General features: G+C 40.1%; 1 protein-coding gene across 1 annotated transcript in view; it reads right to left on the reverse strand.

The window, feature by feature from the left end:
- Window positions 1-26,043, reverse strand: part of LOC126419202 (uncharacterized) — a 269,493-nt gene extending 243,450 nt beyond the window's left edge. Inside the window, exons 1-3 of the mRNA XM_050086337.1 lie at window positions 25,929-26,043; window positions 13,137-13,468; window positions 446-584 (exon numbers count right to left, since the gene is read on the reverse strand). Coding sequence (XP_049942294.1) covers window positions 446-562 — 117 coding nt within the window. The 5' untranslated portion in view covers window positions 563-584; window positions 13,137-13,468; window positions 25,929-26,043. The remainder of the gene's footprint in view (window positions 1-445; window positions 585-13,136; window positions 13,469-25,928) is intronic.
- Window positions 26,044-26,389: the final 346 nt, after the last annotated feature.

A 26,389-nucleotide genomic window follows, 5' to 3' on the forward strand; every position in this document is an offset into this window, starting at 1 on the left:
TTTACTTCATTTTTTGTCATATTTCTCTTCATTTCTCTATTCTGCACATCTTCTCTTAACCAATTCAACAAAATGTTTGTTTTCACACTATTTTGCTACGACCTAATGGTTTACAGATTCTCTTCCTCCTTTATCATTGTAAACAATGCCTAATCACATTGAAAACCTTTACCACACAAGTTATTGCAGAGAATACACCATGAGCCTGCACGATGTCCCATTCCAGTATATTTTTCAAGGAATCCTAATTGTATTTTATGTTTCTGCTAGAAGCTAAATGTGGACACACAGAATGTGTAATTTCAAAACACTTATGCTATTTATGAAATTTTACATACACTTCAACCACAATATAATTTTCTGCAGAATAATTACTTGGGAGTATATGAAGTTTCTTAAGCTCACTTAAAGGGACAATGTATAAGTAAGGCTTTCTGTGGCTCACCCTCGTGTCGATACGCAGAGGTTGCTGCACGTCCGGCTTAGCCTCTCCGAGCCGCATTCTCTTGTACGGTGGACCGACATCGTAATGGACAGTGGGTGCAGATGCCACCAAGGGCATCGCTTCACGCACCTGGTCGGTCCTAAAGGAAATGGACTACGTGTATAACATTGCTGCAGAACATTGCAACTGTGATATTATAAAAATGTTGGTTACAATGACACTGTTTAATTCTGACTTAACGGTAAATGTTATTTATAAAAATATGACTACACATAACCATCAAAGACCTAATACGAGCTTTTAACCTGGCAAAAATGCTGATGTGGTGTATTTATAAAATTGTGAAAAAAGTATAGAGACAGGTTTGTGTAGTGGACAGGCTCCTATGGGTGAATGATCACTTAAGAGCTACAGTAGCAACAGTGCTTCGCACAATTTTAATGTATTTCAGAGCTTCTCATCTTTAGCATTAGTTTTGGCAACTGACTTTACTCAAAAAGCTCAGGTCGTTAGATGAATCCTCCAGGCACTTGAATGTGATTTGCAGAGTATCCATGTAGATGTAGAAGCAACGGCTTCAAAAAGTGCTTCTTGGGTAGTGACACAAAAAACGTGCTCGTATGTTCACTAACTGAATGTCAAAATGTGTGTGCGTGTGTGTGTGTGTGTGTGTGTGTGTGTGTGTGTGTGTGTGTGTGTGACCAAACTGCAGAGGTCATCGGTCCTTAGACTTACACACTACTTAACTAACATAAACTAACCTATGCTAAGAACAACACATACACCCACGCCCGAGGGAGGATTCGAACCTATGGCGGGAGGGACTGAGCACTCAGTGACATGGTGCCCCTAACCACGCGACCACTCCACGTGGCAACTGAATGTCCCAGTGCTACAAATTTAGTTCCTATGTATACTTATTAGCATGTAATGCAACAGCTGGTTTCAGTAAACAGATGTATAACAGCACAGAGTGCGTCTTACTGAAGCAAAAGGACTAAGGGAGGGAAATAAAGGGATTAAACACACAAGTCCTACACCTCTCTCTACAGTATTGTGTTATGTTGCATTGTACATACAGGTAAATAATTTTACTACTTATGAGAGTCATGTGACCCTTCCCAAAGAAAGTCCCCATTTAGCTACAACAACATGAAGGAACAGAAGTTCTAAGTTATTGTGCTTTTACTTTCAGAGGCACTTGGGTGAATGATGGAAGGGGTTATAATTAATAGTTGTTCTGTAAACAAAATTAGACAAATAAAAAGAAGATGGTCTGATGTTTCATAAAATTAAATCCATATTTAACAACAATACTGTTGTGAATTTTATAGCACATTAAATGTTGTGCTGTTACAGTCACTGTCACAGGAGTGAAAAATGACTCTCTACACATGATGCACTTACAGGCAAAGATCGGTTCACTCGTACACTAGAATTACAAAAAGAAAAGGCAACTAATTTCTTTAACTGATGCTAATGAGATTTATTTATAAATTCCTACCGAACCATCATTGTAGGAATGGTCTGCTTTAAAATCATAACGTGATCTCCTAGCATGAGTGCAGAACAGCTATGAAAAGAAACTTACTGAGAGATTCAGATGGGAATAAGCACACAATGATAAAAAACAGTGACCATCAAATGATTGTTTTGAGTGCTAATGGTGGCCATAGTATGAAAATAATCTGTGATGGGAGTGGTACGAAACAATCCTTTAGTTCCAAAAGGTAGAGAAACAATTCTTTTCCATTTGTGCGTTAATTTGCTTATCTCTTGTTGGCTGTCTAGAGGCTGCATGCCTTGCTGATGACAAAAATATCAACCAAGAGTTTACATTTAAAGTCGATAGCTAAGATTATAGCTGAAAACGTTCACAATTGGCACATTGTTGCAAACTGATGAATGATCAGTTTTACAAAAACTTTTATAATGATCTTGACACAGATAATGATGTCCTGCACCAAAATAACAATTCTTAATCATGCACTCAATGAGATCCAACGTGTAAAATCCCTTTATGCTCAGATTGATAACATAATGAAGTACAGTTTAAACAGTAATAAGCTGATCAAGAAACTCTGCTAACATTAGTAGCATATTTTGTAGTTAGAAGTAGGTCTCATTGAGAAGGTCTAATGACAAAATACTACCAAATTTTGCATAGTTTCACGCCCTATTGCGCTATGGAATTGTCTTCTAGAGAAAAATAGTTGAAGTAAATTAAGTTTTCACACTAGAAAACTGAGTAATAAGAATAGTGTGACAGTAGATAACCACACTGCTTGTGAAGCCCATTTCATATACCTTGGTTTTCTTACACTCACTTCCCTGTATATTTACTTCCCAATACTGTTTGTGGCTAGTGATGAAAACCAATTTCAAATGAATTACCATTTACACAACCACAGTACAATTAACAACAACAATATCCATACAGACACTCTTCATGCATAGAGTTCTGAGTGGAGTTCTCTGTTCTGGTACAGTCAGTTGTTTAACAAGCACAACAGTAATGCAAGGAAAGAAGGGTACATATTTGAAGACTGTATTTTGTAGGTGCAGTCACAAATGACAATGGAGGGATGAATGAATAGATACATGACTGGAAGTACAGTCAGAAGCTGACAAGTAGGTACTTACAATTCTTTTATTTCATTCTTCTGTAATGTAAAACACAGCAACAGTGAGGTATAAATCGTCAGTGAAACACGAAATCTGATTAAATTGGCAAAATTTGTGCACACGGCCTACAGGCTGGTAGAAGTATTTTTCCACAGAAGATTGGTACATGTCGCTTACCTCAAAAGAATAAATGGTGGCATTAGGGAAGAGTGAGACAGGCTTCGGACAATATTTATCAACCCAAATAAGTTTCTGAATGATAAATGTTTGGGAAAAGACAGCTTACATTTTAAGAGGTTAGGCTCTATGAACTTCAGTAAAATGTTTATCAACACGTAAAAATCCTAAAATCAAGGGAAACTGGGAGTGACAGATCAAAGGTACAAACTGAAAATAAAAAATATAAATGTCAAAGAAAGGACACCTATCAAATAACTGTAAACAACAAAAATGCTCTAGTGATGCAGTGGAATATCAGAGACTTAAAAGCAGAAAATACCCTAATCTGCAGTCTTGTAGAGTCTGCAATATGTTATGAAGTAAAAGAAAATTTTAATTCCAGAATGAGATTTTCACTCTGCAGCGGAGTGCGCGCTGATATGAAACTTCCTGGCAGATTAAAACTGTGTGCCCGACCGAGACTCGAACTCGGGACCTTTGCCTTTCGCGGGCAAGTGCTCTACCATCTGAGCTACCGAAGCACGACTCACGGCCGGTAGTCACAGCTTTACTTCTGCCAGTATCTCGTCTCCTACCTTCCAAACTTTACAGAAGCTCTCCTGCGACCTTGCAGAACTAGCACTCCTGAAAGAATGGATATAGCGGAGACATGGCTTAGCCACAGCCTGGGGGATGTTTCCAGAATGAGATTTTCACTCTGCAGCGGAGTGTGCGCTGATATGAAACTTCCTGGCAGATTAAAACTGTGTGCCCGACCGAGACTCGAACTCGGGACCTTTGCCTTTCGCGGGCAAGTGCTCTACCATCTGAGCTACCGAAGCACGACTCACGGCCGGTAGTCACAGCTTTACTTCTGCCAGTATCTCGTCTCCTACCTTCCAAACTTTACAGAAGCTCTCCTGCGAACCTTGCAGAACTAGCACTCCTGAAAGAATGGATATAGCGGAGACATGGCTTAGCCACAGCCTGGGGGATGTTTCCAGAATGAGATTTTCACTCTGCAGCGGAGTGTGCGCTGATATGAAACTTCCTGGCAGATTAAAAGTGTGTGCCCGACCGAGACTCGAACTCGGGACCTTTGCCTTTCGCGGGCAAGTGCTCTACCATCTGAGCTACCGAAGCACGACTGACGGCCGGTACTCACAGCTTTACTTCTGCCAGTATCTCGTCTCCTACCTTCCAAACTTTACAGAAGCTCTCCTGCGAACCTTGCAGAACTAGCACTCCTGAAAGAATGGATATAGCGGAGACATGGCTTAGCCACAGCCTGGGGGATGTTTCCAGAATGAGATTTTCACTCTGCAGCGGAGTGTGCGCTGATATGAAACTTCCTGGCAGATTAAAACTGTGTGCCCGACCGAGACTCGAACTCGGGACCTTTGCCTTTCGCGGGCAAGTGCTCTACCATCTGAGCTACCGAAGCACGACTCACGGCCGGTACTCACAGCTTTACTTCTGCCAGTATCTCGTCTCCTACCTTCCAAACTTTACAGAAGCTCTCCTGCGAACCTTGCAGAACTAGCACTCCTGAAAGAATGGATATAGCGGAGACATGGCTTAGCCACAGCCGGGGGGATGTTTCCAGAATGAGATTTTCACTCTGCAGCGGAGTGTGCGCTGATGTGAAGCTTCCTGGCAGATTAAAACTGTGTGCCCGACCGAGACTCGAACTCGGGACCTTTGCCTTTCGCGGGCAAGTGCTCTACCATCTGAGCTACCGAAGCACGACTCACGGCCGGTACTCACAGCTTTACTTCTGCCAGTATCTCGTCTCCTACCTTCCAAACTTTACAGAAGCTCTCCTGCGAACCTTGCAGAACTAGCACTCCTGAAAGAATGGATATAGCGGAGACATGGCTTAGCCACAGCCTGGGGGATGTTTCCAGAATGAGATTTTCACTCTGCAGCGGAGTGTGCGCTGATATGAAACTTCCTGGCAGATTAAAACTGTGTGCCCGACCGAGACTCGAACTCGGGACCTTTGCCTTTCGCAGGCAAGTGCTCTACCATCTGAGCTACCGAAGCACGACTCACGGCCGGTACTCATAGCTTTACTTCTGCCAGTATCTCGTCTCCTACCTTCCAAACTTTACAGAAGCTCTCCTGCGAACCTTGCAGAACTAGCACTCCTGAAAGAATGGATATAGCGGAGACATGGCTTAGCCACAGCCGGGGGGATGTTTCCAGAATGAGATTTTCACTCTGCAGCGGAGTGTGCGCTGATATGAAACTTCCTGGCAGATTAAAACTGTGTGCCCGATACTGGCAGAAGTAAAGCTGTGAGTACCGGCCGTGAGTCGTGCTTTGGTAGCTCAGATGGTAGAGCACTTGCCCGCGAAAGGCAAAGGTCCCAAGTTCGAATCTCGGTCGGGCACACAGTTTTAATCTGCCAGGAAGTTTCATATCAGCGCACACTCCGCTGCAGAGTGAAAATCTCATTCTGGAAACATCCCCCAGGCTGTGGCTAAGCCATGTCTCCGCTATATCCATTCTTTCAGGAGTGCTAGTTCTGCAAGGTTCGCAGGAGAGCTTCTGTAAAGTTTGGAAGGTAGGAGACGAGATACTGGCAGAAGTAAAGCTGTGAGTACCGGCCGTGAGTCGTGCTTCGGTAGCTCAGATGGTAGAGCACTTGCCCGCGAAAGGCAAAGGTCCCGAGTTCGAGTCTCGGTCGGGCACACACTTTTAATCTGCCAGGAAGTTTCATATCAGCGCACACTCCGCTGCAGAGTGAAAATCTCATTCTGGAAACATCCCCCAGGCTGTGGCTAAGCCATGTCTCCGCTTCATCCATTCTTTCAGGAGTGCTAGTTCTGCAAGTTTCGCAGGAGAGCTTCTGTAAAGTTTGGAAGGTAGGAGACGAGATACTGGCAGAAGTAAAGCTGTGAGTACCGGCCGTGAGTTGTGCGTCGGTAGCTCAGATGGTAGAGCACTTGCCCGCGAAAGGCAAAGGTCCCGAGTTCGAGTCTCGGTCGGGCACACAGTTTTAATCTGCCAGGAAGTTTCATATCAGCGCACACTCCGCTGCAGAGTGAAAATCTCATTCTGGAAACATCCCCCAGGCTGTGGCTAAGCCATGTCTCCGCTATATCCATTCTTTCAGGAGTGCTAGTTCTGCAAGGTTCGCAGGAGAGCTTCTGTAAAGTTTGGAAGGTAGGAGACGAGATACTGGCAGAAGTAAAGCTGTGAGTACCGGCCGTCAGTCGTGCTTCGGTAGCTCAGATGGTAGAGCACTTGCCCGCGAAAGGCAAAGGTCCCGAGTTCGAGTCTCGGTCGGGCACACAGTTTTAATCTGCCAGGAAGTTTCAAAATTTTAATTATTTAAATGAAAATGTTGTGTTTGAGCATTGCTTTGTAGTTATGTGATCTGAATAGAATGGTGCCGCGCGGGATTAGCCGAGCAGTCTAAGGCGCTGCTGTCATGGACTGTGTGGCTGGTCCCGGCGGAGGTTCGCGTCCTCCGTCAGGGGTGGGTGTGTGTGTGTGTGTGTGTGTGTGTGTGTGTGTGTGTGTGTGTGTGTGTGTGTGTGTGTGTGTGTGTGTGTGTGTCCTTAGGATAATTTAGGTTAATTAGTGTGTAAGCTTAGGGACTAATGACCTTAGCAGTTAAGTCCCATAACATTTCACACACATACATACAATAGAGTGGTTATATCAGTCTACAGAATTCCTGTCTGCACTGTAACAAAAGTTTTCTTAGCTAAATTCCAGTGTCTCTTGGAAATATTTTAAAAGAAAGTAAGAAAAAAACTGTGATTGCAGCAGGCTTAAGCATAAACGGATATTGCAGTGGCTGTGTTATTTACAATGGGCTAAAATCATACAGATATCTTGATTTTGTTATCCATGTTAAATGTTATGAAGCTATATTCTGAACAGTTGAACTGACTGCTAAAAAAGGGCATGCATTCATCGTCCAACACAGAAACATGACAAAGCAGTGTGACCAGTTGTTCAGTCAGAGTTAGGAGCTAAAGTCAAAACTCAAGAGATACAGTAAATTAGATTTGAAGCGGAAATTATACTAAGTACTGTTCAGATGTCCAATGGTTTCAATCAATTTTTCTTAAATGTAGCCAAGATGAGATGTAGATATGGCAGCCCATCAAGAAAAGGCAAATTTCCTAAGCTTTCAACACAAAGTGAACTCACATTTTAAGCAATTTGAAAAAAAAAATCATGCAATCAGATATGGAAAATGAAATATTGTCTTCAAACAACAAAACCTCATCTGGGTGAGATGAAATACCCACATCTGTAACAACTAGGATGTATCGCATCAATTCACTACCTCTATCAGTTACAATAAACCAATCTTTAGAGCAGGGATGTTTCCCAAATAAAGTTAAATACGCTGAGATAAAACCTTAAGACATGGCATGTGATATTTTCGGTTCTTATATCAATTTTATATATGGCATGAGCCACTCAGTTTCACCTATTTTAATTCACGACCATACGATGTAACACGTGATGACACATACCTCACAAATATTTTCTACAATTAATATTTTGTTATGTCTGTAAAAATAGTTTGTAACCATTTATACACATTTTAGGGCCAACTGAAGAATATATTTTTATAAATATCGAAACCTACATCAAGGGCTAAATAAACCTTTGGTTTGCAACTGGCTGCCTGATATTTCAAGCTCTTCAAATACATATAGTTGCTGAATCACAGTCATGTTTAAGATTTTGAGGTAAAATCATTATTTAAAAAGGGGTCAACAGAAGATATGAGTAACTACCACCCTCTCTCTGGTCTTCTCTAAAATGTTTGAAAATACTGCAGGAAAACAAATTCAACACTTTCTTACTATAAAAACCAGTTTGGATTCAAATAGTGAAAAAGCACTGTAAAAGCCATCAGTTAGTTTACTCAAAAGATATGCTCCTCATTAGTTACAGGTAAAAAGGCACATGAATATACAGTGATCTGACAAAAGCATCTGATTCAGTGAACCACTCATTACTTCTGCACGAATTACAGAATCAGGGCACTGCTTTAGAATGGTTCAACTCTTATTTAACACATGGGAAACAAAAAGTATTCTTAACTACACATTCAAGAAATCCCCCCTAAAACTGGAAACCTATTTCCCAAGGAGTCCCAGAAGGTTCAACATTGGGTTCCTATCTGTTCTTTCCAGTCCCCACCTCCCCACCCCACCAATATATGAATGACCTACCATTTGCTACTGAGATTCGTTCAGTTTTATTTGCTGATGATACATCAATTCTAATTGAAAATAAAGTGCCTGAAATAATACCAGAAAGTGTTCAAAATGCTTCATAAAAACTTAAATGTTGTTTCCATCAAAATGGACTAAAACTATATGTAACTAAAACCAAATGATGCAATATGAAACTAACAGAGTGAAATAAGGATAACTTGAAACCTTGGGAAAAATTTAATTTGGAATGCACAATTTGCTGCAAACATAGACACCAACCAGAAATGTAGTTTATCACTGCTAGTTTGAGTCAGTTAATTTGTTATGGCATAATCTTCTGGGCAAATAACAAATGAAAATAATTTGGCACATGTCTGTTGCCAAACAATGGGAATCCTGTCTAACACTGTTACAGTATGTAAAAATACTGTCCATTCCCTCTTTGTTGGTTGGTTTATTATTATCTTTCCTTTCTCAGACCTTAGGTCTGGTTCGGAATGAAAGTGACGCGGACCTTGATCAAGCGTCACTTCCCTCTAACTGTACGGTATATGTTACATTGCGCCTAGGAACTTTCGGGTAATTGAACATGTATCAACAATTACGGACTTCTGAAGTTGCATATATAAGTTTGGATGCAGCTGCACTGCATTGATGCACTGGTGGATACTGCGCGGTATGACTCCTGTAGTTGAAAGTATAATTGGTATAATGTCAACTTTATCCTGATGCCACATGTCCTTGACTTCCTCAGCCAGTTGGATGTATTTTTCAATTTTTTCTCCTGTTTTCTTCTGTATATTTGCTGTATTGGGTATGGATATTTCAATTAGTTGTGTTAATTTCTTCTTTTTATTGGTGAGTATGATGTCAGGTTTGTTATGTGGCGTTGTTTTATCTGTTATAATGGTTCTGTTCCAGTATAATTTGTATTCATCATTCTCCAGTACATTTTGTGGTGTATACTTGTATGTAGGAACGTGTTGTTTTATAAGTTTATGTTGTAAGGCAAGCTGTTGATGTATTATTTTTGCTACGTTGTCATGTCTTCTGGGGTATTCTGTATTTGCTAGTATTGTACATCCGCTTGTGATGTGATCTACTGTTTCTATTTGTTGTTTGCAAAGTCTGCATTTATCTGTTGTGGTATTGGGATCTTTAATAATATGCTTGCTGTAATATCTGGTGTTTATTGTTTGATCCTGTATTGCAATCATGAATCCTTCTGTCTCACTGTATATATTGCCTCTTCTTAGCCATGTGTTGGATGCGTCTTGATCGATGTGTGGCTGTGTTAGATGATACGGGTGCTTGCCATGTAGTGTTTTCTTTTTCCAATTCTATAACAAACATCAGAGTATATGGGGTTAAAAATTTAAAATAATATAAATGGCAGTAATATATTTAACATGGAGCTGAAAAGTTTCCTCTTTACTCTTCGTAAAGTGCAATTACTCTACTGAAGAATTCATAGAGGATAGTTCTGCAATTCGAACAACAGAATCAGTTATTTCTTTGTATACTGAAAACTGCAATATATTTTTCTGTAGCTGTATTTCAGATATGTGTATAAAACAATTTAAACTTTTCATTTGTCTTAAAATGTTCTTATTGTAAGACTTGACGTGTCTTCTATACATCAATCAAATGATCTGAAAATTTTATGCACCAAGATGAAATGATCACATTTCACATTTATCCTTATCAAATAATTCATAGTTGAAATAACTGACTCTGCATTGCAAATCCATGTAGACTATGTGACCGTTTTTTTTTTAAAAAAAACTTACACTGTTCACTGTGTAACCACAATTCTCCTTGCCCACAGAATTTGTGCTATGAACCAGCTGCAACCAAAGTGATGGTTATTGTGGCTTACGATATCAATGGGTTAATTATGCATCATACTGTACCACTGGGACAAACTGTCGATGTAGACTACTACTGCTATTTTTTGTGATAATACCTTCATCCTGCACTAAGAAGAAAGTGACGGCACCTTCTGGCACCGCATGCCATCATACTTCAAGGAAATGCACAGTGCAAACCCCGTGCAAGATCTGCTTACATGGGGGTGGGAGGTACTGGGAGATCCACCATACTCACCTTGTATATGAGTCCATGTTCACCAAAATTAAGGAAACTATTTGTAGCAGACACTATAACACAATAGAACACATTCTCCATGCCACAGGGCAGTCCTTGCAAGACATCGACAGAGTAGGGTGCGCTGACTGTGAACGACGCCTTCCATGTGTGTAGGGGAGAGGTGATCAAGATAACATCTGTCAATAAAGTCTGGTATGCATTATAACAGAGTTTCCACTACTTTTTATCCAACTCATGTACCAACGACTAACACATTTCAGTAACAATGGGATTCAAATGAGGACAACTAAGTCAAATAGTTACTGCTTCTGTCAATTAAATATTTTTCTGGAGGGCAATACTTATTCACATATAGGTTAATACTGCATTATATGAGTATGAAAAGCATAAACATAGTGTGTGGTAATATTTCTTCTCAGCTTGATGTGCATGGTTTATTAAATACAGATGTGCCAAAGACAGAAATGTGTGTGTTGGGAGTGGGTTGAGAGTAATTGTTTGTCTTCTCTGGACAATATACCACACAGAACTTCCTCTTTCTTTTGTAGCAATTCCAATCCAGGTTCTTCTTAAGCTATTTTCTAAAAAGTAATGCAATTAGAAAAATTATGAACTGCTTACTGAAAGTGCATCTACGAGCTGTTAAATCTTATTACAAATACTGTGCATGGTACTCGACAGAAAGTAGAAAAACTAGCTACTAAAAGTTTAAAATGAACAATCAAGGATAAGATATACACTCTAGCAGGCACTGCATGTTCTGTTGTGCCTAAAAGTACACAGGTTCAAACAAATCATATCTATCAATCAGTCCCACAGATTCAGAACAAGAAAGAAGTTGAGTTTCCTGTGATCAGGAGTGCCATTTATGTGATGACTCTGCTGACACTGTATTACCTCTTTGCGAAATACTCAGACATGAAGAATATTCCCAACTATTGTTTGGTTTTAAATCTCAGCTGAACATCTGGCACAAACCTCATAGAAAGTCTCACTACATGTTTCATAACAAACAACAATACTCAGGACACAAACACATCATTGATTTACAATACCCTCTCCCCCCCTCCCCCCCCCCCCCCCCAAGTCACAATACACACATGGCTGGTAACTAGTTTCGCATAATATATAGGGTTGTCAGAAACTGTCTGGAAAGCTTGTACAGGTGCTGCAGGGTAGGCTGTAGTGAGAAATAATTTTTAAGAAAAAGAATTCAATACACTGCAGCATTTCAGAGGTAAATGGCATTGAAGTTAACCGTTCAGTCCACTGCACGCGTGCAAGTGGCCCAGCAGAGATGGTGCCACCAAACGTGTTCTTCATTAATATTCCTAAAGCCGAAAGAGAGAGACAATTAAACATCTCCTTGTAATCACAGACTCATTACAAAGTGATACTTGACTGCAGCAAGCAACATTTCCATGACTGCTGAACATTAACCTATTACTCTTACATTACATTCAGATGCTGTGACTTAAATGTATGAACTGGCTGCCAGTCTAATGTGTGCTGCAACTGTGGCAGTCGACAGAAAAGAATAAAGCATTACAGTTCACACAAGTCACCAATTCTCAGATCTACAAAGATGGTGGATGTATGTACATGTATGTCAATTTTCTCACTCATTCATTCATTCACGAGGTTTCACCAGTGTGAAATGAATCAAGTTATAAACTAACGAAGTGCAGCTACTGTTAGAAACTGCATTAACTAATTTTTTTCTGGTATAAATGATTTCTGGTTACTCGAGCTAAATATTGCATAGTAAAATCGGCAGGAAACCTGTTTAGTCATCTGCTCCGTAAAAGTACAAGCCATTACCGAAAATTAGGCTGCATTAATATTCAGTTGGAATAAAACGACCATAACTGAAATACACTGCAATAACTGGGGAAGGCAGTCCCATATAAAAAAACACCAATATATGTGAAAACACCAGCAGAAACAGGAGACTAACGATTTTTGCTCAGTGAAGGTAACAATAAGAAAATTACAAAGGAGTGAATGTTCCTGTGCGTCATATACTTGTTACTAACATAAAACAATAATGCATTTGAGTAAAAATATGCTATTACACATGCAGCAGCACTGGGACAACACCAACAATCGCCAAATTCTAGTCCACTGAACAATCAAACTATTATACTTAAAAATATTTTTTTTCACGAAAAATTATTTATAATTATACCATTAATCACCAAATTTCTAGTTCATTGGTCAACCAAACTAATGAACTTATTTCTTTCTCTTTCCAAAATATTTACTTTTTAAGACATCATTAAATCATGGCCTTGTTTGTGTCACTGTTACTACAAATTTATTATAAACCACAATCCACCAGCCATCTTAACATAGTTCACCAAACCTCTTAGAAAACAATATTTTAAGGGGAATCAAATCCCCATTTCAAGTTATCACAGCAAAAGTAAAAAGACATGGAAGTATTGCACTGTATCTCTAATTTTTGTCGAGGGAATATACATGTCCTTTATGTGAATTATAAACAATTTTCCTCATATAAAACATTTGGTCAAGATTTATGTCCGCACACATTAATCTACATTATTGTTAAAACATATACTTTAATAATGTAAATCACTTACGGAGGTTGGAGGCGTGCCCCCTGTGGCAGGGGCCTGAGGAACTCCTGAGGATGCAACAATGAAATTCGGTTACGAGGCTGCGAAGGTGGGGGCAAGTACTCGATCTGCGCCTGAGGTGGTTGCTGTTGAGGTGGAGGAGGTGGCTGCTGTGGTGGTTGCTGCTGGGGAGGTGGCGGCGGAGGTGGTTGCTGCGGTGGTTGCTGCGGTTGTGCTTGCTGCTGGGGAGGTTGCGGTTGCGGAGGTGGGGCCTGGCGAGACGTCTGCTGCGATGGAGGTGGCGGCTGGGGCGGAGGCGCCTGCGGGGGCTGTGCCGGCGGTGGAGGCCGTTCTGGCTGTTGGGACAAAATGCCTAGTCAGTAAAACATCTTAACAGTTTTGTCTGACTACCTTCCTAAGAGTAATGAAAGATTTTTTGCTATTTACTCTATTCTGTAAAAGTTCTACAAAAAAGTCAAGACTCGTGTAAAAAAACAGCCATTTAAAAATGATTCTACCAGTTAGCTCATCACTTATTCAATTATTCATTCATTTATTGTGGTCCATAGATCCCAACATGAAGAAGCTTCTTCAGAAATAGGAAAGACGGACATACCATCAACAGTGAAGTCCTTAAAGGCAGAGCACAAGATCAGATAATGAACAAATGAGGAAGGAAATTGGCTGTCCTCTTTGGAAAGGAACTACCCCAACTTCTAGGTAAAACATAGAAAACACAAATCTGGATGGTCGGATGGGCATTTGAACCATAATCCTCCCAAGTGTGAACCCACTGAGCTAACCACTGCATCACTTCCCTCTGGAACGACAAAGTGAAGCAGCTCTGCCAGATGCTACATCAACTGTTAATTATCATAAACTGCTGTAACAATAGGAATTAGGATACACTGCTATTCACCACACACAGGAGACAATGAGAAGCGTACAGGCAAATATAAAAGTAGATTGTTAGGTTTTACTTCGCTCTTGGAGAAAGTCCTTACTCAGATAACACATTCATACATGTAAAACCATGAATAAGTGACCAGTGTTGTAGTTGTCCAATAGCTAAAATAACATCCAACAGCAAACTTTTGTATGTGCCTGTCTGCTGCTGAATACCTCCTCTATGTTTTGAGTAGCAATTTATCCTAAGACATATTGTTATTTCATCCCAGATTTTTCATTGTTTGATAAACTGCTATAAACTATCCATGCTTCCTTAGTTAAATGAAATAGTTGCTGTTTATGTTCTATTAAGTGATTAACATCTATAAAACACACTAATATTTATCACAGAACTGTTGTCTATGAGTCATAAGAACAGAGACATTTTTCCACCAAACATTGCTGCTTTGCCATGCAGCTAACAGAAATTTTCAGTAGATTAATCTAGATAATCAGATAACTACTATAAGAAGTAGCTGATAAGACATATTTTTAGTTTTCTTTTCAATTTATAGGGGTTTTAACTTTGCGTTGCTGCCACGTAAGATCTTGTTAAGTTAGTAATGTAGATACAATGATATCTTGAGAGATTTTCATTATTTGCCAGTATCATTTACACAATGCTTACGCAATTCAAAATTGTAGACAATGAATCCAGCACTCATTAAAAATTTAGAACACACATTCACTTAAGCTAATGAACCATAAATTCAGCTCCTTAAAATTACTGCTAAATACAATTTCTCGTCTGAGGAGATGGTCCTGAACTTTTATATCTATTTGTCACTAGCGTACAATTATCAGAGGTATCACTTTAATTATCCTATACTGCAGTGTTTTACCAAGAAGTTCATGTGCTATTCCTCTTCTGCCAAGCCAAAAGGACAAGTAATTAAACACCCCTAGCAAACAGAGAGAGGGTGGGGCATTTATCTTCCATTGTGGCAATCATGAACTGTAGTCAGTAATTACTTAAGTTTTTTTGCACAGGATATTCGTATAGGTGCATAAATCACTGAAGGAAAACTCTCCTTTTATAGAGGACCATCTCTGCCACGTCATTAACTTGCAAAGAGCACACGCTCCTCCCAGGGGCAGTGCCAGCACTGGACCTGCTGTGAATTTTAATTCTGCTAGGTCACTGGCAAGAAGCAGATGCTTGCCAAGGATGAATGCCACCAGTCCAAGTTCCCAACACTATTTTTATTAATGCACATCATCACAACTTAATTGTAGCAAACAATATTAAAAAAATTAAAAAAATGGGTTACAGGAATATTAAAACTGCCAAAAATAAATAAATAAATAAATAAATAAATAAATAGCCGAAAGCTCCGGTACGCTGTAGGGTAGAAAACAAATTCTATGTTAAATGTCTCAGGTATGTTGTCGCTTAATCTACAAATTATTAAATTGTTGTTATAAAGCTATAATGAAGTCCCATTTCTTCTGATTAATAGTTCTCATTTATTTTTTCTTCAAAATCATTTATTTATATTTTGTAGCATTCTCTTGTCCCTTCCAAAATATATTACATTTTCTTTAACGTGTGAAACAAATTTAAACATGTCTTTTCTCATTATTTATATGCCATCAAGAGATCTCTTCAAACCAACAAGAGACCTTTGTGACATGCTCCAAAAGTACTTTCTTCACTTTTTATGTTAATTAAAAAAGTAACATTTACTCTCATAGATGAACTTCATTTATGTTCCCCCAATAATAATCACTTGCTGCAACTATTCCTGAAATATACAGCAAGGTGAAACATTAATAATCAAAGACTTCTTAATTTTTTGTGCAGCTCATTCTGTTTCTCCTCCAAGAATGATCTGTGTATTTTATATGATTCAGGTTTTCCATTGGCCATTTTGATTCTTGCCTAAGATGGCTGCTTCCTTACCAAAAGGATGAGTTCTAGGCTAAACTTTTTCTGTCTGTCCTGCAGGCTGTTACAATTTCTCTAGGCAAGAAGTACTCTTCTTTCACTTGAGAGTGTTGCAGTTTCCTTACTTTCTTTCTAAATTTCAAGTTTAAAACTTTTCTCGCTGGTGCCTACTGTGTGATTTTCAAAGATGATTATTTTTGTTTTGCTCAAAAATACTTCAAGTGGAATAAATCTCTAGTAGCTAACAATTTGAAAATAGTTTTGAAGGAGTGTGCTGCTGCTAGTGTTTTGATCTGGTAGTGGAAGAGTGTGTAATTATAACGCGGTACCTGTAGTGCTATGAGACCATAGTATTGAGTTCAGTCTTATGTGTGTGGATATGCCCCAGCAGAATTGTGTGGCTGACCACACAAATTGGCACACAGTAGAATTAGCTTACTCCATGTTATCTTCTTGCAAGTCACCTAAATCATTTTGGGCTCATGCATGTGAGACAGCTTTTATTCTACTCAAATGTGCTGGGAAGTCAAGTGTTCAAGGTAAATCACTTTCCAAGTTGTGGACTGGCAAAGTGTTTTAGTTGTTTACACAGATGATCATAAAATTGTGGAGCCCATCAAAACATTGTGTAATGAAATCGTGCAGTGTTGATTATCCACCAGAGAAGTTATGTACAACTGGAAACTCGATTGACTAGAGTTTAATTCTGTACTTGAAGAAACAGAAGAGGAAAGTGACTCGATTCATAACTCGTGATCGAATGTGAAAGTTAAGTCTGCTATCGATCAATTGGAGACTAGTAACCAACAATGTTTGGGTGAATTACAAAATTGTACCTAGTTTGTAAAATACATTAACCTGTGAGATTTAGTGATTATGAATTGGATTACTGGGCACTTCGGTCTCGAGAAACAAATACATTAATCTGCTTGACAAAAGCACTCCATGAAAATTCCAACAAAATTCAACAAAGCTACCGAGTCATGATTCCAATAAATGGTATAATGCAATGAAAGAATAAGCAAAGGCCTCTCAAGAACATGATAACTGGAATTTGGTAGAACTACCTAAAGGGAAACATGTTATCGATAATTGATGGGTAGTATGTGTAAAACTTGAAACTTGGACACAGAAATCTGTATCAGTCAACCAGAAGGATTCAATGACAAGTCAGGTCATGTCTGTCACCTCAAGAAATCATTATACAGACTTAAGCAATCACCTCATTGTTGTAAAAATAAATTTCACTCATTCATGAAGAAAATGGATTTATACATTTGACAGCAGATCCACATTTATATTCAATGCAGCAAAACTGAAAAATTGCTGACTGGTATTTATGTCAATAATAGCCTCATTGCAGGATCTACTACACATGCTGTGAATTCATTTTTAGGTCTGTTACAGTCAGAATTCAAAATAACAGTGGGCTCTTTAGACTCATTTTTAGGTATCCGCAGATAGAACAACTACAGTTTCTCTTGTTTATTTCACAGCAAGCATATACTGAGGATATTCTACATCATTTTAGCATGGGTGATTCAGAACTATTAAATATACCTTTTGATAACGAACAATTATAGAGTAAGTCTGTGTCTGTAGTGACACAGAGTGTTATATGCAGCAAGAGATTCAAAGTTGGTGATCACAGTTTAGTAGCAACAGCTATGACTTACTGGAGGGTTCCATGTCAAACATTTCAGTAAGCTCGTGTGTGTGTGTGTGTGTGTGTGTGTGTGTGTGTGTGTGTGTGTCTGTCTGTCTGTCTTTGTTACGATTAGATTAGATTGGAATCCATTCTCATGCCATGCACCCAAAAATGATATGATTCTTGTGACTGTTGAACATGTAAGGAAGTATAACATAAATATCTGAATGTAATATTCACTTCCCTGGATATTTACCAGGAGTCTGTCAAAATATGTGAATGCATTAAAGTAAACTTGAATTGCAAAAATTTATAGAATTAATGCAACTGTCAAAATGAAAGACAGTTATGCACTTTTCGTAAAATTTATCAGACACAAAATACCTAATCTTTACTGTTGTTACCAAGTTCTGCCAAAACTGAAATGTAACAGATATTTTTACTTAAGCTAGTCTAACAGTCCTTGTTAAGATATTCAACTATAGAGTTGAAGCCCACCAAAGTGCAGTGAAAAAATACCATCTTATGGGGATGGAGAGCAAAGGAAAAGATGACACACACACACACCATATGTCTTCTGTCATACACAAATGACACAGAGATCGATATCGATCTCTCTCTCTCTCTCTCTCTCTCTCTCTCTCTCTCTCTCTCCCTCTCTGTTGTTGTACATCTTAGGAATTCCAAGCAAATACTCAATGTACTGTATTTATCAGACAAGTACAGATTGGAACCTTTGCAGTTGTGTACTTAGTTTCAAATTTCTTTGCAGAATGTTCTCCCATTTGTATTTTTCCATTTCCATTGTTTACTACTGTATTTCCAGAGTGAACAGGTCCAGAGTTAAAGCAACTATTGTTTTCTCTGTATTTCTTCCATGCTCCCATTATCTTACAACCATCTGTACATGGATGATCAGTGTCTGTGTGTCCTATAACAAAATATGTAATGAAAACTATCACCACAATTAACATGGATTCCCAAGTTATTTATCATTTGGCCAAAAACTTGGTCTAACACTGAACCAAATTACACTGGATGTAAAGCCTCATCAATGTCACATCAGTTCAGGTCTGTTCTAATTCCTTCTGTATGTAGTTCTCTATTAATTAGAAATCCCTTTCAGTTCTTCAGTTAGAGGTGATGGTGCAAAACAGGATGAACACTTAAACTGAAGCAGAAGTACTATATCTGTGAAATGCAAGGGATATGTATTGATCTTATATAACACAGCAAGATTTCTTCCACATATATCTAAAAGAAAATGCTTCGTTTTGAACATATCTTAATAAGGTCCAAATGGTGACATCTCCTGGACCCTTAACCTTGGTCTTGGTTGTCTTCTAAGGCCTATTTCTGTGCTTCATAATGTTGAAGACATCTTTTATGGCACAGAACAATGCCTTAGACCAAAGCTCAATGCCCATAAAATAGAATATGAAAAACTTAGATCGCTAGCCAGTACTAAGCAAAGAACAGAAGACTGAAAGGTGGAAGGGATACATATATGGGCTCCACAAGGGAAATGGACTTTGAAGATAGCATTGTAGAACATAACAGGAAGTAGATGAGATGAGATGGAAGAAAGGATACTACCAGAAAGAGTGCTGAATGACCCAATTTGAAACGAGGCACCTGGAATAAACAACAATGCTTCAGAATTATTAAAATCCTTAGTAACACATACAAAGACATAACTATTCCACTTGCTATGCAAGATGTATCGGACCTGTGACATACCGTCTGACTACAAGAAGAATGTAATAATTCTAAATAGCGAAGAACACAGATGCAAGTGCATTTGAATATTAGAGAATCATCAGTTTAATGAGTCACGGTTGCAAAATATTGATGACCTATTTAAACAAGAACTGAAATTCTGGAAGAAAACAACTTCAGTGAAGATCAGGCTGAATTCTGGAGAAATGCAGGAACAAGAGAGGAATAAAGATCCTAAAATTTCTTCTGAGAAGATAGAGTGCAGTACGGTAAACCTATGTTTAGAGCATTTTTAGAGAAAGGTTTTTAAAATGTTGATTGGTATACAATTTTTTTTTACAATTCTGACATTAGCAGGAATAAAATGCAGGAAGCAAAAGGTTATGTACAACTAGTATAGGAACCAGACAGCTGTTATAAGAGTACAAGATAAGAAATGGAGCAGTAGTTGAGAAGGGATTGAGACAATATTCCGGCCTATTCGCAATGTTATTCAATCTCTACACACAGCAACCTGTAAAGGAAATCAAAGAGAAATTTTTAATGCAAATTAAAATCTAGGTAGGAGAAATAAAAACTTTGAGGTGGTCGATAGTAGGCTTCCATGGCAAGTGTCATTTTGAATAAAAATGAAAATTGTGTATTACGCCACGTCAGTATGAAAGACTAAAGCAAGTAAATTGCTTGTTTCGACGGTGTTTCACGGTGTTTAACAGCACTGAAGAGGGCTGCTACAAAGCCAGTCGAAACACTGGAAACTTCGTTGCTTTAATATTTTATAACAATGTAGCCTAATATTCAAAATTATTTTATATACATAAACATCGAGGTTTGATGATGACAGTGTAATTCTGTCAGACACAACAAAGGACTTGAAAGAGCAGTACAATGGAATGGATAATGTCTTGATAAGTAGTCAAATTAAATCATGCAATGCTCAGGTAATTAGACAAAGAACTGACATGGTAGAAATTGAGTTTTATTATTTAGGTTACTTAGAGGTTATGAAATGCAGATTGTCAATAGGAAGAAAAGTGTAAATGAAAATGAGAAATCTGTTAGGTCAAATACATATTTAAATGTTAAGAGGTCTTTTCTGAAAAGTGCAGTGAAGCACTGTTCAGATGAGATTCATGTTCGACAAGTTTCTGGCTACATTACATGTTCCTATCTTTCAACATATAGGGCTATGTCCAGAATTACAATCAGATTGAATCTGTTCTCATCTCAGAAGAGAACAAGATCCAACTCCTTGTAGATCAAAGAGAACGAGAACAACAACAATACTTTAATGTGGACTCTGTGCAGTTTAATATTTTTCCAAAGACTCAAACTGATTTCAAAGGATTAAGAACCAATGTAGACTAAACCACCAACTTTTGGACTGGTAACGTTGAGACTTAAGAGTCTACCCATTATAGCAATGACTGACATGATACATAAGACACAGTCAGAAAGTAGAGCTGTTATCCAGGGTGTTAAAAATGTATCCATATTATGAGAGGTGTTAATATAGACAAAAACCAGACAAAAATGCCCAGTAAGTACGGGCTCTAAAATGCATACCTTAAAGAGCTATGAGCACTTGCTTATCTTCATTAACATGAAACACATCTCTTCTAATGAACAAGTGCTCATAGCTCTTAAGGTGTGCATTTAGAGCCTGTTTTAACATGATAATTTTTTTTAATATATATATATATATATATATATTTTTTTTTTTTTTTCCCCCCCCCCACACTATCTCCACCCAAAATATGGAAAGCAAACATTTGCAGTAGAAGAGAGAGGTTTCACAGTAGCAAAGATAGACAAGTGCTCATAGGATCATAGGATAGCCTTTTTTGTCTTGTTTTGATCCATACTACCTCATCTCAAAATATGCAACACTTTTTTTAACACATTCTATATTCTTGTGTATTGTCAATCATCGCGTATACATAGGTGCAGGGTCCAGTCATATTAATTTGAACACCACCTACATTTGATGTCAACTTGCAATAACTACTCACAGGACGACAAGTGGCAGCACTAGCAGAGGAGGGCGTATAAATCATGCAAAGGGGATGCGCAAAACAGTGCAGTTGTCATCATAATGTGGTAACTGAGTAATATCTGTAATGTTGCAAAGGGCATGATAATTGGCTTGAATGCCAAGGGTGGAAGCATTTAGGAATGGCTAAAATGTTAGCATGTCGCCACGGTTAAAGTATAACGTGTGTTGCCAAATGGCACTATCCAAACATGGCACCAAGGCAACTGCGGGTGCACTATGGGCCATAGATGACTGGGGTCAACAACAGGTGCAAAGAGGTGTAAGGGCGAATAGTTGTGCAACTGTTGAACAACTGTCCACCCAGATGAACAGAGGGGCTACCAACACTGCCTCCACAGCGAACGTTCAGTAAACGCTGCTGTGTATGGGCCTCTGCAACATGCACCAGTGCTGACTGCTGTTCATTGGCGACAAAGGCTGGAGTCATGTCAACACAACTGGACATCCACTGAGTGGCAACATGTGGCCTTTTCATATGAACCACATTTTACGTTTCATCAGACATATGGCCCTCGACATGTATGGTGTGAAATGTCCGAAAGCAAACACCCCGCAACTATCATCGGAAGGGTGTGGACTGGAGGAGGGAGCATTACGGGCTAGGGAATGTTTTCGTGGCATTCCTCGACTTATCTCGTCATTCTGGAAGTCACGATGGATCAATACAAGTATGTATTTATCCTCAGGAAGCAAGTCCACACCTACATGCAGTTTTTGTTTCTCCTCGGCAGTCGGCACATTGTCAACTACCGCGAGGACAAAGCATCATGTCACACAGCTTGCACTGTATGTGTGTGGTTCAAAGAGCACCACGATGAGTTTACTGTACTCCCCTGGCCACCAAACTCCATGGCTCAAAACCCAAACGACAATCTGTGAGACCACACCAACTCGGCTGATCACGCCACACAGACCCTCAACAAAGAAACCTTATGCAGCAGGCCACTGCAGTGGAGTCAGCATAATTCCACATCTCTGTCAGTACCTTGCATAACCACACTGACACTCTTCCTGCATGTCTCGCAGCAGTCCATACTACAACAGGTGGTAAATCTAGTTTCTGATAGGTGTTCCACACCTAACTGGGCAATGTAACTGCCCAATGAAAAATAAGTCTTTGATATAAGTGAAAGACTAAAGACAGTAATACACTGAAGCGCCAAAGAAACTGATATAGGCAGGTGTATTGAAATGCAGAGAGATGTCAACAGGCAGAATATGCCACCGCAGTCGGCAACACCTATACAAGACAACAAGTGTCTATCACAGCTGTCAGATTGGTTACTGCTGCTACAATGGCAGGCTATCAAGATGTAAGTGAATTTGAACGTGGGTTTATAGGCGGCGTACGAGTGAAGGGACACAGCATCTCCGAGGTAGTGACGAAGTGGGGATTTTTCCGTATCACCATTTTATGAGTGTACCGTGAATATCAGGAATCCGGTAAAACATCAAATCTCCAGAAAAAAAATCCTGCAAGAACGGGACCAACAATGACAGAACAGAATTGTTCGATGTGATAGCAGTGCGACCCTTCCGCAAGTTGCTGCAGATTTCAATGGTGGGCCATCAACAAGTGTCAGCATGCGGACCATTCAACGTAACATCATCGATAAGGGCTTTCGGAGCCGAATGTCCACTCGTGTACCCGTGATGACTGCACGACACAAAGCTTTACATCTCGCCTGGGCCCATCAACACAGACATTGGACTGTTGATGACTCGAAACATGTTGTCTGGTCAGACAAGTCTCGTTTCAAATTGTATCAAGCGGCTAGACGTGTATGGGTATGGAAACAACCTCATGAATCCATGGCCCCTGAATGTCAGCAATGGACTGTCAAGCTGGTGGAGGCTCTGTAAAGGTGTGGGGCGTGTACAGTTGGTGTGATACGGAATCCCTGAAATGTCTAGATATGACTTGACAGGTGACACATACGTAAACATCCCGATTGATCACTGGATCCATTTGTGTCCACTGTGTGACGGACTTGGGCAATTCCATCAGAACAATGAGAAACCCCACACGTCTAGAATTGATACAGAGTGGCTCCATGAACACTCTTCTGAGTTTAAACACTTCTGCTGACCACTAAATTCCCCAGTCATGAACATTACTGAGCATATTTGGGACTCCTTGTAACATGGTGTTCAGAAGAGAAATCCACCCCATCGCACCCATATGGATTAATGGACAGCCTAGCAGGATTCAGGGTGTCAATTCCCTCCAGCACTACTTCAGACATTAGTCGAGTCCATGCCACGTCGTGTTGTGGCACTTATGACAAGGGAACCTCCCCATCGCAACCCCCTCAGATTTAGTTATAAGTTGGCACTGTGGATAGGCCTTGAAAAACCAAACACAGATCAATCGAGAAAACAGGAAAAAGTTGTGTGGAACTATGAAAAAAATAAGCAAAATATACAAACTGAGTAGTCCATGCGCAAGATAGGCAACATGAAGGACAGTGTGAGTTAAGGAGCGCCGTGGTCCCGTGGACGAGACGTCCTTCGTTCAAGTCTTCCCTCGAGTGAAAAGTTTAATTTTTTATTTTCAGACAATTATTATCTGTCCATCCGTCCGTCCGATGCGAGGTAACTGTGCCGTAGTATGGGGACGCTACACCAAAGTAAACATCGAAACACACGTCAGTCGCCTACAGCGCACGGAAGAGAAAGTATTCCTGTTAACAAGGCTCCCTGGCTGGCAGTTGACTGTTCGCTACTTTGGACGAGAGTGCATTAAATACGTGAAATGTATTCCGTGGGCAATATGAATCCGGCAAATATAGCTCGCGACTTCTACATCTACATCTACATCTACATCCATACTCCGCAAGCCACCTGACGGTGTGTGGCGGAGGGTACCTTGAGTACCTCTATCGGTTCTCCCTTCTATTCCATTCTCGTATTGTTCGTGGAAAGAAGGATTGTCGGTATGCCTCTGTGTGGGCTCTAATCTCTCTGATTTTATCCTCATGGTCTCTTCGCGAGATATACGTAGGAGGGAGCAATATACTGCCTGACTCCTCGGTGAAGGTATGTTCTCGAAACTTCAACAAAAGCCCATACCGAGCTACTGAGCGTCTCTCCTTCAGAGTCTTCCACTGGAGTTTAACTATCATCTCCATAACGCTTTCGCGATTACTAAATGTTCCTGTAACGAAGCGCGCTGCTCTCCGTTGGATCTTCTCTATCTCTTCTACCAACCCTATCTAGTACGGATCCCACACCGCTGAGCAGTATTCAAGCAGTGGGCGAACAAGTGTACTGTAACCTACTTCCATTGTTTTCGGATTGCATTTCCTTAGGATTCTTCCAATGAATCTCAATCTGGCATCTGCTTTACCAACGATCAACTTTATATGATCATTCCATTTTAAATCACTCCTATTGCCTACTCCCAGATAATTTATGGAATTAGCTGCTTCCAGTTGCTGACCTGCTATATTGTAGCTAAATGATAAAGGATCTTTCTTTCTGTGTATTTGCAGCACATTACACTTGTGTACATTGAGATTCAATTGCCATTCCGTGCACCATGTGTCAATTCGTTGCAGATCTTCCTGCATTTCAGTACAATTTTCCTTTGTTACAACCTCTCGATATACCACAGCATCATTTGCAAAAAGCCTCAGTGAACTTCCAATGTCATCCACAAGGTCATTTATGTATATTGTGAATAGCAACGGTCCTACGACACTCCCCTGCGGCACACCTGAAATCACTCTAACTTCAGAAGACTTCTCTCCATTGAGAATAACATGCTGCGTTCTGTTATCTAGGAACTCTTCAATCCAATCACACAGTTGGTCTGATAGTCCATATGCTCTTACTTTGTTCATTAAATGACTGTGGGGAACTGTATCGAATGCCTTCCGGAAGTCAAGAAACACGGCATATACCTGTGAACCTGTGTCTATGGCGCTCTGAGTCTCGTGGACGAATAGCGCGAGCTGAGTTTTACACGACCGTCTTTTTCGAAACCCATGCTGATTCCTACAGAGTAGATTTCTAGTCTGCAGAAAAGTCAATAACAATCGCACAGTTTTGCGGTGTGGTCGCAAAACACAGACACTAAACTTATTACAGTGAACAGAGACGTCAATGAACGAATGGACAGATCATAACTTTGCGAAAATAAAGAAAGGAAACTTTTCACTCGAGGGAAGACTTGAACCACGGACCTCTCGTTCCGCAGTTGCTCATGCTAACCACGGCGCTCCTGAGCGTACACCGTCCTTGATGTTGCCTATCTTGCGCATGGACTACTCAGTTTGTTTATTCTGTTTATTTTTTTCATAGTTCCACACAACTCCTTCCTGTTTTCTCGATTGATTTGTGTTCAGTTTTTCGAGGCCTATCCACTGTGCCAAGTTATAACTAAACCTGAGGGGGGTGCGATGAGGAGGTTCCCTTGTGAGTGCTCGCTGGAGCCCTACACGATATTAGGCCGGTGTACCAGTTTCTTTGGCTCTTCAGTGCACGAGCAATGCGAATACATAAACCACAGCAAAGGAGTGGTTAGGTAGGTAAGTATGTATTGAGGATACTGACGGTGGGTCGGACGCTGTAGAGGGCCTCCCGGAAGGGCACGTAGGCGGCGGCGGCGGCGGCTTGCTGCACGAAGCGGCCCGGGTAGGCGGCCGCGTAGGGCGCGGGCCGGCTGCCGGGGGACAGCGCCGCCGGCCGCCCCGCCTTGTACGGCACCGGCCCGTCCGGCTGCGCCGCCCTGCAACACCACACCAACACACCGTCTCAGCACACTTACAAAGCACTGCAAAATAAACCTTAAAAATTTCAATTAAATAGCACCTCTGAAGAATTTTCTACACTGAATGGAATACGCACTGAATTTAAACCAATCAGACATTGTGTATCACATGGCAGTCCTCTGTTCTTTCTGATATATATGAGTCGCCTAGATGCAAAACTGTCCATGTCCTTCATAACCGGTATTGAGAAAAAGTGGAAAAACTGTTTTCACTGGGTAAACACACACTGCCCTACACTATATG

The sequence above is a fragment of the Schistocerca serialis genome, chromosome 9 (assembly GCF_023864345.2).
Source record: "Schistocerca serialis cubense isolate TAMUIC-IGC-003099 chromosome 9, iqSchSeri2.2, whole genome shotgun sequence".
Taxonomy (NCBI): Eukaryota; Metazoa; Arthropoda; class Insecta; order Orthoptera; family Acrididae; genus Schistocerca; species Schistocerca serialis.